We start from the raw sequence: 13,227 nt of genomic DNA, 5'->3' as shown, positions 1-13,227 counted from the left end.
CAGATTCTGCTATATATGTGTACAACACGATACAATTATTTATTTAACATCATACAGATGTTGGATGTGCCGGCAAAAAGCCAATGAGAGGGCTTGATGAGGCCTACGCACCCTACAGAGGCTTGGCAGTGGTACACGAGATCATGCAAAGAAACCGTAAAAACGGTTTCGGAAGAAAAAAAAACATAATAAACACAAGATAATAAACTTGGCACTGTTTAGCTATACGTGCATCGATTGAGATTCCCTGTTTAATAAATGCGAGGGAGTGTAGCACAACATTAGACAACCATAATTAGTATGGGTCTTAGGTACAAACCACTTCAAACTAGTTCGTGTTGAGTGCTTAGGCTCTTTGCATTTTAATGCGGACAGCTGTAACATAATACAGTTATTTTTCATGACACTTGCTTTATACCGCTGGAGGAGTAAAGTTTCGTACAACTGGGGAAGGGGGGTTATGCCAAGTGTCTTAAAGATCGGCTCACTGTGTTCTAGTCGGGGCGCATTCACAATATTTCGAATGGCTTTCTTTTGAAGGAGATGCAAGCGGTTGGTATTGGTAAACTTTGTGGTAACCCCATACCAGAAAGCAATAATTACCAAGAGAATAGAACAGTGCATTATACAACATTTGCTTAATACGCTTTGGCATGAAGTATTTCAGTCTACACAAAATACTGACAACCTTTAAAATATTGTTCACCACCATTTCGACGTGATCATTCCATAATAAATTTTAATTGAAGATGACACCTAGACATTTGACTGCCAGAACTGTTGGATGAGTGACGAACCCATCCATAAAGAAGGTGCCAGCATGTGAGGCAGCTTATTGTGAGGCCTGAAAAGCACCACTTTCGTTTTTTCAATGTTTATTACTTTTTTTAATTGTATTGGGACTATTCTAGAAGAGATTGTAAACAATGTGAGGCTTGTTGCTCAATATCTAACAAATGTGCAGTTCCGAAGAATAAAGACGTGTCATCTGCGTAAATGACAAATGTTGGGAGCTTGCTTATGCAGATGATGTCATTAACATACAGGAGGAATAGTAGTGGTCCCAAAATACTAGGTACCTTGTGGAATGCCTGAAGAGATGTGCCAGAAATCTGAAGAATGATTGTGTATTTTTACCTGCTGTACTCTAGAACTTAAGTAAGACTGAATTATTTGAAGGAACTTCCCACGAAAACTGTAGTGCTCGAGCTTAGCTGACATTATTTTTCGATTGATGCGGTCAAACGCTCTTGAAAAATCAATGAATATGCCAAGAGTGCGAAATTTCTGCTCAAAGGACTCTAAGATAAGCTCTTTTTGGGTCAGAAGTGCGGTTTCTGTCGAAAGATGTTCCCGAAAACCATGTTGGCTGGGAGTTAGTATGTTATGTTTTTCACAAAAACCAGACATTCATCTAAATAGTATCTTTTTGAAACACTTGGAGAAAACAGGTAGAACGGAGATAGGGCGATGATTTGAGATTATCTTGTCTCTTCCTTTATGAACAACCGTGACTTTAGCAATTTGCATTCTTTTGGGGAATACTGCACGTTTGATGTGACAATTAAAAATATATTCTAGCACTTGACTAATTACATCAGCTGCATGTTTAATTGGTAAACTTTTAAGGTCATCAATGTCAAGCAACTTACTGCATTAAGCCAGGAGGCAATTTTTGGTTTCATTCGCATCAATTGGTGACACGAATGCACTGGAAAGAGCCCCTAAGTCGAGACATTTCACATTGATGGGATCGTCATTTTCATCCACCAGAGAGGGAAAGTAATTATTGAAATTGTCTGCCAGCCTTTTCCCACTCACAGGTTCATTGTCCACTAAAAGTTCAAGCACACTATTTTCAGCTGTACCTCGATTCAAAAATTCGGTTGATGTTCTGCCACACAAGATCACTCATTTTTAGTAAGTCTTGACTGAACAGTTTTTCCATATTAGTATTCTTGTTTCGCGTGACGAAAAAACGCCATAACTTGGTTCCGGCATGTTTTAAATTGTACAAGATTATTCAGTGCACTGTTTTGGATAAAGCGGTTATAAAGGTCTTGTTTCCTTTTTTATCGTTTTAAGGCATTCTGCGGTTATCCATGGTTTTCAAGCTTTCCGGGGCGTTTTGAGCGTTACAAGAGGAAAGCTTTGTTCATATACAAATTTAATTATGGCAATAAAGGCATTGTAAGCATCATCTGGATCATTTTTGTTGTGCACAACATTCCAGTCAATATTTGCAGGTGTTGCTAGAAAGTAATTCAAGGTGTCATTATTAATGCGCCAGTACTCGGTTGCAGGATATATATGCGTTGATTTTTAGAGTTTACAGACTCAACAATCTTGTAATATATTGCAACATTATTGGAAGGTAATCACTTATATAGGCATTAATTACTCTAGGATTAAGATGTTCTGCTGAGAAGTTGGTAAAAAAGACATCTGTTGCTGTCGCTGCCTGTAATCGTTTGGGTTCACTTATGATGGAAATGAAACCATTGCATTGCAGTATGGACTCAATCTCCAGTTTGTTGGTACAATATTAAAGAAAATCAATGTTGATGTCACCACCTAAAACCAGATTCAGGTTGTTTTCTGTGATCCATTGGAGATATTCGTCAAGAAAGAAAGCAAAACTGGATAAATAGCTTTTAGGAGGCCAATAGATAACGTAGAAGACATTTCTACCACTTTGTAGGGACACTATTTCATAGTCATCATGAGTTAGAGTGAAATCAGTGAGAAGGCTGCATTTAAAGGTTTCTTTTGTCACTATCATGACACCCCCGCCTAGTTTATCAGGGCAATTTTGCACATGCGCGTTGTAGTTTGGCAACCGTAATGCTTCATAACTATTTCGATACCAGCTTTCAGCCACCATTATTTTGTTGAAACGGAAGTTAAGTGTGGAAAGAAACGCTTCAAACTCGTCATCTTTCTTGTGCAAGGATTGTGTGTTGATGTGAAAGAAAGACGTCATTTTCTTTTTTTGAGTAGAAACAGTGGATACATCAGACGGCAAGAATTATTGACACATTGCCTGGTGCGAAAGAAAAAGAAGTGGGTCTATTAGGGGTGTGAAAACGTAAAATACTAAGCAAAGCTGGACCCCTAACATAAGACACTGTTGTAAGTTTGTGCTCGTGTGTTTAAGCCTCTTCTTTGTTCTCTTCTTGTGTGTAAAAAGCTGCATTCATGACCATAATGGGTGATGCACGGCAGCAGTCAGCGTCATGAAAGTGCACGGAAATTCCAAACTCATTCGGCATTTCTTCGCCCCTCTCCGCAGCTCCAGTGGTTGCACAAATGTTGATGTCGAATGTGCTGTGTGCTGTCTGCCATCATTGGCGTTTAATAATAAGCTGCACTTTACGTATAATGTACTTTGTTCACGTACAGTGCCCTTTGTTCTCATGTCAGTCATTGAGGATGCTGAGGCCTGATTATTGTCTTTCTTTGTTTATGAACAGTCAAAAAATTAATCTAAACCTTTTGTTTTAATTATGCGTAGCTAGGTGAAAAGAGGGCATTGCAAAATATGCAGGAGGGCACTGATGAGACTCGCTGCCCTCGGGTATAGTCTGGTGCAAAGATGCAAATTTCATGTATACTGGTCGTTTAGAGAGCATGGAGTATAACTACCTATATAAGCAAGTATCACACGCATGCGGCTAGGCTTGTGAAAAGGTAGCACGTAGTAAATATGCAAGCAATGCATGCATCTAGATTTTTTTTCTTTTGCATAAAAAGATGAATGAGACATTCATTAATATAAATTTGACATCTACATCTGAGATATTCTGTAAAAGTTACCTTGTGCCACATTTTATTTCCAAAGTGCTACGCTAAACGTTCGTTACAAGCTGGAAGAAGGTTGTCAATGTGTGATGGCATGTGAAACAGCTTCTGTTAGCACTAGAGGCACTTTGCCTTGCATGATGCCTTTACATAAAATATCGCTCGTCCGTAGGCAAATGGAGAGCCTAGCTGTGCGGAAGTCCGTTAAATTTCCTACCATTCACCCCATCCCTCACCCGTTGGGAAACTGCATGCAGAGGTTCGGGCACTGCACACCACGCCACGTTTATAAGCTAATCTAAACCAAAACCACGATGACCAAAACTGTCCTTATATAATTGGGATTATTTAGTAAACAGTATTTCAGTTTAATTTGTTGTTTAGCGCAAACAATGCTTTTGGGGTGAAAATTTTTTTTTTGTTTTAGTATTATCTACAGCAAGCTTTAGAAAGGAATATATGATGATGATGATAACGTTCACGCGGATTCGTAGTAGCCACAGCCCGCCGTAGTCGGTGCCAGCCACTTCGCTGGGCGCTTGGGGCGCTCGCTAGCTTTGACTCGCCGCTCGCTGGTGCTTGGGCGCAGTGTGTTCCTGCTGCGCCGGCGGCTTCGCTTGTTTCGCGGTGACACTGACCAGACATGCGGGTGCACAGCAATGTCCAGTGGTTCCAGTGTGGGCGTTGACACACGTGCGTGACAACCTCCGTGGATGCTAGCGCTGCACCCGAGAAACCCTTCGGAATCGGCGCCCGCGATGGTTCCCCCCGAAGACAACATCGGCGGCTCGGGCGACGAGGTCGCCGCGACGGATTCTTCGGCGACCGTGGCTTCTCCCGTCGGCGTGATGTCCGAACGTTCGCGACGGTTCGTCGAGTATGCGTCCGTCGGGATACTGTTCTTCATCAACCTCATAAACTACATGGACAGGTACACGGTAGCAGGTGAGACTCTCGGCGGTGTCATTTTGCAAACCTCGCCTACCGTAGGACTGCGCTAATGTGAAGTGACTGCCTGTTGTTCTTTTTCTTTTTCCTTGAGCACCGAGTAGAGCTCATTATTACAATTTTTAACAAGATGGAAGTGCGAAAGCATTGTTGTTCGGTGCGTCTTTGGCGTTGCACAACAATTCGGCCTGCGTCGCATAGACTGGTATGATCAGCCAATGCCTTTGGATCAGCAGAGGTAGCGATTTCACGTGGATGGATGGATGGATAGAAGGTAGGAGCGTCTCCTTTGAAACGGGGTGATGGCAGTTGCTACCATGCTCAGCTTTTTATTTTGCCTTTTATTTTTATTTACCTCACCGTCTCGAGCAGCGCGGCGAACTTGCCCAACTTAACAGGTCGTTCAGATAAACGCTACTACATACACACTGCCTTTTCTTCCATCTGTCGTAATATGTTGTATTAGTCCACCTACAAACCATACTATCATGATTAGTTTTCGGCTTGTTGGCGAAAATAAAAAGAAACAAAGATCACGTGGCTGAACATGCGGTCGTGCCCACTTGGCGTACCAACACTTTTTCGTCAACCGGCGTGCCACAGCGATCTGTTACAGCGAACTCACACTTGGCGTACCAACACTTTCCCTCGACCGGTGGGCCACGACCATAGCTGTCACATAAAGCAGGTCAAAGACGGGTAGCCTTGCTTGCGTGCAGAGCAGAAGTTAGTTGAATAGAATGCTAGATGCTTTGGACAGTGCCACCGCAGTGCTTCGTACTGCTTCGAATTTTATTATGACCTAGCTTTCGCACCGTAAAGTTTATATCGCCAGAGAACGTCTATCCGTGTGCAACGCGGTCCGTTTTCTTTTGGCATTTTTTATATTTTGTTATTTATTACTCAGATCTCGTAGTTTGCGTCGTCGTTGCTGCTCTGTTGTCGGTCAGCGATAGCCCGTTGGGAAGGGCACTGTTCAGTTGGCGTCATTAGCAGCAGGTTCACAACGCAAACCCCGCACAGTCCGCGTCAGGAGTAGGTAATACATATATCGCACTTTATATCAGTAAACGTTGTGCGTTAATATGGAAGGCCATGAGCCCACAATGCGCGCTGTTCGCGCCAAGTTCAAATTTCAAATGATTTCATTGCGCGACCTTGCTGCTGATGTGTGCGCAGGTTTTAATTTAGATTGATTACTGTGCATGTGTCGCACCTGACTGTAAGAAGCGCAGCGTGGTTTCGCGCGGAGTGTGTCCGATAACGAGTAAACGCTGTGCACGTGCATTGTGTGTGTTTGCGTGACGGCCCCGTGTTGTAATCTTATCGCGCGTTGGTTGCCCACGCGCTTTATTAAAGTAAATATCTTTCTTTGGCTCTTTCGGCCGTTTTCGACAATGAGAATGTTTGTTCTTTCGGGCATTCGCTTACATTGACAATCATCGTCGATGATAGTATCGGCAAATTTATTTCTATACACATCCTACTTCCATGTGTGTTCTGCCATAGCCTCTGTCATTTTATGTGGTCCTTATTCAACGGTAGTGGAATCTACCATGTAAGCACCTCAATCTATGATCCTTTGGTGTGCCAGAATATATATATATATATATATATTCAATTAGTAAGTACAAGTAATTTCCCATATGCTGTTGCTGGCTTCTTATGATATGATTAATAAAAATCAGGCCCCTCGGTTTAACCCCTTTCTTCTCGTTCATTACATAACGAGGGCCTCGAATCCGGCAGCATTGATGCAGCATTGTGGCCTGTTTTATGTCCACTGCAGGATGAAGGCCTCTCCCTGCGATCTCCAATTACCCCTGTCCTGCGCCAACCGATTCCAACTGGCGCCCGCGAATTTCCTCATTTCATCGCTCCACCGAGTATTCTACCGTCCTCGACTGGGTTTCCCTTCTCTAGGTCCCAGGTCAATTAGAATATCGTCTATACCCATTTGCTCTCTGATCCAAACCGCTCTCTGTCTCTTAACGTTATGCCTAGCAATCTTCGTATATATATATATATATATATATATGTATACACGTATACACACCGTGGCGCACCAAAGGAGCGTAGATTGAGGGGCTTACATGATAGATTCTACTACCGTGGAAGGACCACATAAAATGACAGAGGCTATGGCAGTCATATCATAAGAAGCCAACAAACACTGACACCAAGGACAACATAGGGGAAATTACTTGTGCTTATGAAACGATGAATTAATGGGAATTAAAGTGGATGAAAAAACAACTTGCCGCAGGTGGGAACCGAACCTATATGCCACGCTACGCTATCTGACATGCGGTGTATGCGGGTTATATCGCCACAGCGTTCTGTTACAACAGTTCCTCACACCAGCTAGGTTTTACATTCTTAACAAAATTATTCCTCAGGATTTCTAGAATGTCAGCCCACAAACAAATGCCGCGAAACAAAACACCGACAGTGCGAGCCTTTTCCCGAAAATGGTGCAATTTTATTGGCGCTGCTGTGCACTACCCCGGGGATTGGTCGAGGAAAGACGTTTGAAACACACCCGACGCGGAAAAGCGGTGGTAAACTCGCTGTGGAAGACGTTGGCTTTACATAATAGATATAAATGAAATTGGGCGATGGCCGCATTCAAGCAGAGCACGACAGCTCGGTTTACTTGGTCAGCTTACGTTTACTTCATTTCGTACTGCCACTGCAGCTACGAGTCTTACACTCCGTGTAATATTCCAACACGGTGCTATCGCATTCGCTGCTTCGTCCTCATGGTGAAACTGCGATATATATATTTTTTTTTCAACATTGCAATTTCAACCGGAGCTGATTTCCCCAGTGCTTTCCTTGGCGTCATTGTTTGTTGGCTTTAAGTATACAATTTTTCTTTAGTATATTTTTTCCCTACTTCGGTCGGCCGTACACCCGTGAGTGCACGTGTGCTTCAGTGGCTATGGCGTACTGCTGCGGAGAACAAGGTCGCGGGTTCGATTCCCGGCCATCGATGGTGGCAGCATTTCGAGGCGTTTGTACTCGAGAACGCTCGTGTACCATGCTTTGTGAGTATATATATGCTAGCAAACGGAAAGGCTGACTAGAAAAAAAAAATCGCGACGCAAAGCGCAGAGAAAGAAACAGGAAGGGTGCTAACCGTGCGTTAAAGGACCCCCGCCAGGTGCTCGAAATTAACCCGTAGACTCTGGGCCATAGCCCGACCCACCCTACCGCACCATAGGTCTGGTAGTCCGCAAATAACTCTTGGACGTTAAAAGCGCTGTGCACTTGAAGGCGTTTATGTGTTGCACTGAGGGTATTTAGGTACCGTCTGTCTTTTTTTCTCCGTTTTCTTTTTCTTTTCCTGTTCTTTTTTTCGCTGCATAATTGCGCATAGAGAATAGAGCCGGCCACCTGCACCCCTGTAGGGGTGTAGTATACAGACGGGGGTGACACGTGTAAGCCGATTCATTATATGAGGGCTGTCGTACGTGCGTGAGCTATTCGTCAAGGCAGCAGCAACACTATAGCCACGGTCGTTAAAGACCAGGAGGATTCGTATGGAAAGGTTCGTTTTAAATCCCCGTAATTTCGTTTTAACTTCGGCCAGCGTTGCAAATAAGCGCCGCGTGCGCTGGAATAAGTCGTAGTACGGTGCGCGTTTATTTCCTCTCTCTCTCTCTCTCTCTGCCTGGCTGCGTCGGTTTTAATTGCGCGTTCCTTTTGCGGAGAAGCTGCATTCGCATTTGACAGCTGCAGATGTTCCCTCACAAAAGGCCGCTCCACGAAGGGAAAGAAGAAAAGCGGAAACGAGGTTGGCATTGTTCTCGCGCGTGTCGATATCGTGCCGCATACACCGGGACAGTGAGTGACGTGGCCTGTGGCTGCGCAACTTCCCGCTCGTTTTCAGATGGGATAGCCGCTCTGATTTCACGCGCTTCATCGGTTCCCTCAGTTGATCCAGTCCGGCCATGATCCAGCAATGTGAATTCTTATGTATACAAGTTGCTAGACTGCTGTGTATACTACCTTTACACTGTAACGGAGCTGCAAGTGTGGCTGTTCAGCCAGCAAGGCAGTGATGGGGCAATATTGGGCATCGTCGAACTACGCCATCTCAAATTCTGCAACGGCGACGTTTTTAGCCAATCAGAGGGCGCGCAGCGGCTATATGGGCCAATCAACTGACAAGACGGCGAAGGCGATCAATACGGCGGAATTTGACACTGTTCAGAATGTTGCACGTGATTAATGCATGGATTTGCCCAAGCTTTGTCCGGAACGGCCTTCTGGCTCCAAACGGCGTTGCCGTTGTGCAAAATGGTAATTTCCCCCCCCCCCCCCCAAAAAAAAAGAAAAGAAAAAGAACCAGGTAATTTCACGCGAACCATTGACTGCGATAGCAATGTACAACGTTGCGCTTGAACTTCTCGTATGGTGTTGCAGCTGTACGCGGGTCCGACTAACGGCGACACGACATACGCGAGCGCGCCGACATTTCTGGGTACCTTATTAGAACCATTTATAGGGACACTAAAGTGAAAAATGATTTCTTCTGCATCAGTAAATTACCGTCCTACAACACCAAAAACACCACTCTTACAACAATAAGACGTTTGGTAAACCAGAAAAAGCGCAAGAACGAAATACGGGTGGCGACGCCTACTTAAGTTCCCGCACCTGGGGGCCGTGACGTCTTGGATTTTGATGGCATCTTCTAGGGCCTACTAATTATATATAGCGGTACAGACTGACTACATTGTGTTCTAAAGGAACCAAATATTAAACATGGAAAGTTTCGGGAACCTTTATTCAGCCAACGCGGCCCAAATGCTAAAACATACTTTGGAATCCCTGACGTCACGCTGACGTGCCGGCACTGGGGCTCTGGCGCGAAATTCAAATACTCATACTTGGACCTTCATTTTCTCATCTAATAATCAAACTATTATTTTTTTAAATGACTGCCTACAGGGTTCTCAAACAATGCTTCATTAGTCTAAACTGATTTATTGTTTCGCTTTAGTGTCCCTTTAACACGCCCTTGTAGGGACCTGTAGTGACATCGCACAGGTGCCCGTGAAGAGCCTGCACCAGTAAACTGACATCACATTCAGGTTTGAGCACTGATAACGTGGGATGGGTATACATTAGTATCAGTAGTAATACTGATATTGTTTTTCACTTTTATTATTTGATAGGCTGACGTAATTTAAAATAAAAGGCATGTGCGTGCTCTGAATGTTGAACATCTTGAAGGGGCAGCGCAAAACGACGAAGACAAAAGGCAGGAAACAGGGCAGCTGATTCTCTTGCAGTACATCGCTGAATGTTATGTTTCATGACATTTGTTTCTGTGCTGCCCATTCTGAAAATTCTGAGGAATAAGTCAAGCGGGAACTTAAGAACCGGTATGAGCAACTTTAGGGATTCAATAGTGCAGCAATCAAACCAAATTCAAATTTATTTAATAGAGAGGAGGAGCCGGGACAAAATATAATCCACACATACTGCATGGGTAAGGATATGATATCATAAGAAGCCAACGAACACTGACACCAATGACATCATAGGGAAAATTACTTGTGCTTAATAAATGAAATAAACAAACGATCAGTAATGCAAATGAAAGTGGATGAAAAAAACAACTGGCCGCATGTGGGGAACGATCCCACAACCTTCGCATTTCGCGTGTGATGCTCAACCAATCGAGCTAGCGCGGCGCCGTTTCCCCGTTCAGTTTCTTGGGTATTTGTTTCCTTGTAGAACCCTTAGAATGTTAGCCAGCGCCACCACTCACAGACTTTGGAGGCGGACGTGGAACATCCGCGGAATGCGAAGCTTGTGGGATCGTTCCCCACCTGCGGCCAGCTGTTTTTTCATCCACTTTCATGTCCATTATTTATCGTTTCTTTATTTCTTTTATTATATGCACAAGTAACTTCCCCTACGTTGTCCTTGGTGTCGGTGTTTGTTGGCTTCTCATGATATGACTGATGGCGTTTTTCACTGGTCGATTCAGAGCAGGATTCCTTGCTCCGCGGCAACGAATCTGAATTTCACTGGTAGATCTGGAGCGGGTTCGCGCGTTCCACTGGTCGTTTCGGATCAACTCGCTCCGCGCCGTTAGGGTGGCTAGCCACCCTAGCGCCGTGTCGCTTTCACTTGCTTCGCCGCCGAGGTGCGGATTCGGGCAGAAATAGCTAGCGTCACTTCCGTCTTCAAGCGAAATCGGTACCCGGTTGGTACGCACAACATTGTTGCTTCGCAAGATGGCGGCGTTCGGTGCTGCTGCAGAGCCCGCGTTTGGCGATGAGAGCTCGGACGACAGCGATTAGGAGGTGACGCAGGTGCTGCACGAAGCCTTCTATACACGTTGTCCACGCACAATCCTTGCGGGCGCGGCATGGAAATGACGGACTCTGCGACTGCCGCGGTCAAATTACGCACGGTGGGCGGTGAGTTTGGTTGCCGTGGAAACGCACAGAGCGGAAGTCGGGCATGGTTTCCGGAACCGGTTTGTGCGACGTGTACGCAGACTTCCTGTGTGATCCCCCGCGGAGCGTTTTTGCGCTCCGCTGGCCGATTCGGATTTGTGAAACCCGAGCGCTCGCTCGAGGATTTCGGCGGCCGCTCCAGATCGACCAGTGAAAAACGCCACAATAAAAATCGGGCCCCTCGGTTAACCCCCTTTCTTGTTTATGGGTGAGCATATATCATGCATGTACGCAAATCACTATTTTTGCACCGTGACCCGACTATACGCGGAGCCCCACGGTGGAACCGACGACGACGGCGAATATTCGCTTGTAGGGTCCATATAATTGCTATCGCAATGAAGCATTGCTTTCTAAATGCAACAGCAATACTTACGCGTCTACGCAAATACTATATTTTGCTTTGCTGGGCTTTGGAAATAGAGCGGAGTAACTAGAGGAGCTGATGCCAAAAGCACGAGCGCCAGAGAAATCCATGTACACGGTCGTCCACTTCCAATTTGAACACGGCTCCGGGCGGCCGGCGAGGCCGGCGCTCCGCGGAGCGCCGCTCGTGGGCGCCGGGGTAACTAACGAGCCGGCGCATTGGCAGCCACAAGCGTGGCCGTAGCCGCGTCGTCTGCTACCAGACTACAGCGCGCCTGCTGTGCTGGCGGCTGAGGCCACGCCTGTGGCTGCCAGTGCGCCGGCGCGTTAGTTAAACCGGCGCCCACGAGCGGCGCTCCGCGGAGCGCCGGCCTCGCCGGCCGCCCGGAGCCGTGTTCAAATTGGAAGTGGACGACCGTGTACACTAACCGTCCTTCCCATGGTAGCTGAGCGATCGCAACGCCAGAGTCTGGGAAACTAAATGCACAGCCTCCGAGATATGTCGTCGCGCGCATGTTGGTCTCTGAGGCCACGCATAGAGTTTCATAAGAAAGCCGTGGGTGTAATGGGTAGCGAAAGGGTAAAATTGACATTCACCTGTCTCCTAGCACGTAGCTACATAGGAAGCCCTTACGGATTTCTCAGGAAGCTACGCATTTCAAGAAATTCGTCCTGGCGCGGCAGTTGGCTGGGGTACCAACGCTTTTCTGGTGCGATAGCTCTACCATCCCTTTGATTTTCATCCTCTAATCACCTTCCACGTGACGGCTCTGAGTTGAAGCTTCATCGAGCTAACCGGGAGGCTAGCTGATCGCAGAGCGAGGGTGCATTAATCGACAACTCGAAGCACTAAATACGGAAAATCAGTTCTGCGAAAACCCGCTCGGTAGAGGAAAGTTCACGAAAGGAAAAGTTGACATCCGCCCATCTTGTAGGGCGAAGTTACTTCTGCAGCTTTCTTTCTGAGAAACTCGTACGGGTTTCCTTTACCTTCCTGCTACAAGTAATGTTTTGGAGACAGTATAATTGTTGAAATTAGAGGCTAGAAGGAGACTAAAATATGTCTGGAATACTTACGCGCCAAACCGCGATCTGAGTACGAGGCACGCCCTAGTGAGGTGCTCTGGATTAATATTTTTATCACCTCATGTTTTTTTTATTTAACTTGCACATCAATCTAAGTACACCCTCAGTGGTGGCTTAGTGCATGCTACGGCGTTTCGCTGTTAAGAGGGCGAGGGATCAAATCCCGGTCGCGACGGCCGCATTTCGATGGGGGCGAAATGCGAGAACGCTTTCGTCGCGTGCATTGGCTGAACGTTAAGGAACCCTACTACGACATGCCTTATATGATCAGATCGTGGTCTTTTGCGCGTAAAACCACATAATTTAAAATTAGATTAAGTACACGGGCGTATTTGCATTTTACGCCCATGAAAATACTGCGAAGGAGGTCGAACTCGTGACCTCGAGTTATAAGCAGCGCAACGTATAGCCACTAAGCTACCGCGGCGAGTTAGACCAATAATTACCGTAGAGAATGTTTCTGTTGACAAATTACTTTCGGGATGGCCTCTGGAAACCAGACTGACGACGTTCAGCAAATGCACGTCATTAACTATCATAAATC

General features: G+C 45.7%; 1 protein-coding gene across 3 annotated transcripts in view; it reads left to right on the top strand.

Annotated features, from left to right (window-relative positions):
• The first annotated feature begins 4,311 nt into the window (after positions 1-4,311).
• The window catches only part of LOC126524481 (protein spinster-like), a 101,734-nt gene continuing 92,818 nt past the window's right edge, over positions 4,312-13,227 (top strand). For 2 of the 3 annotated variants that reach the window (XM_050172792.3, XM_055067329.2), the window contains exon 1: positions 4,312-4,746. In XM_050172792.3, the coding sequence (XP_050028749.1) occupies positions 4,515-4,746 (232 nt within the window). In that variant the 5' untranslated portion in view covers positions 4,312-4,514. The remainder of the gene's footprint in view (positions 4,747-13,227) is intronic. The other variant, XM_050172793.3, reaches the window with a different exon arrangement.

This window comes from Dermacentor andersoni, chromosome 3, assembly GCF_023375885.2.
Source record: "Dermacentor andersoni chromosome 3, qqDerAnde1_hic_scaffold, whole genome shotgun sequence".
NCBI classification, from domain to species: domain Eukaryota; kingdom Metazoa; phylum Arthropoda; class Arachnida; order Ixodida; family Ixodidae; genus Dermacentor; species Dermacentor andersoni.
The sequence above is the reverse complement of the archived record's forward strand: the minus strand, read 5'-3'. Positions and strand labels throughout refer to the sequence as shown.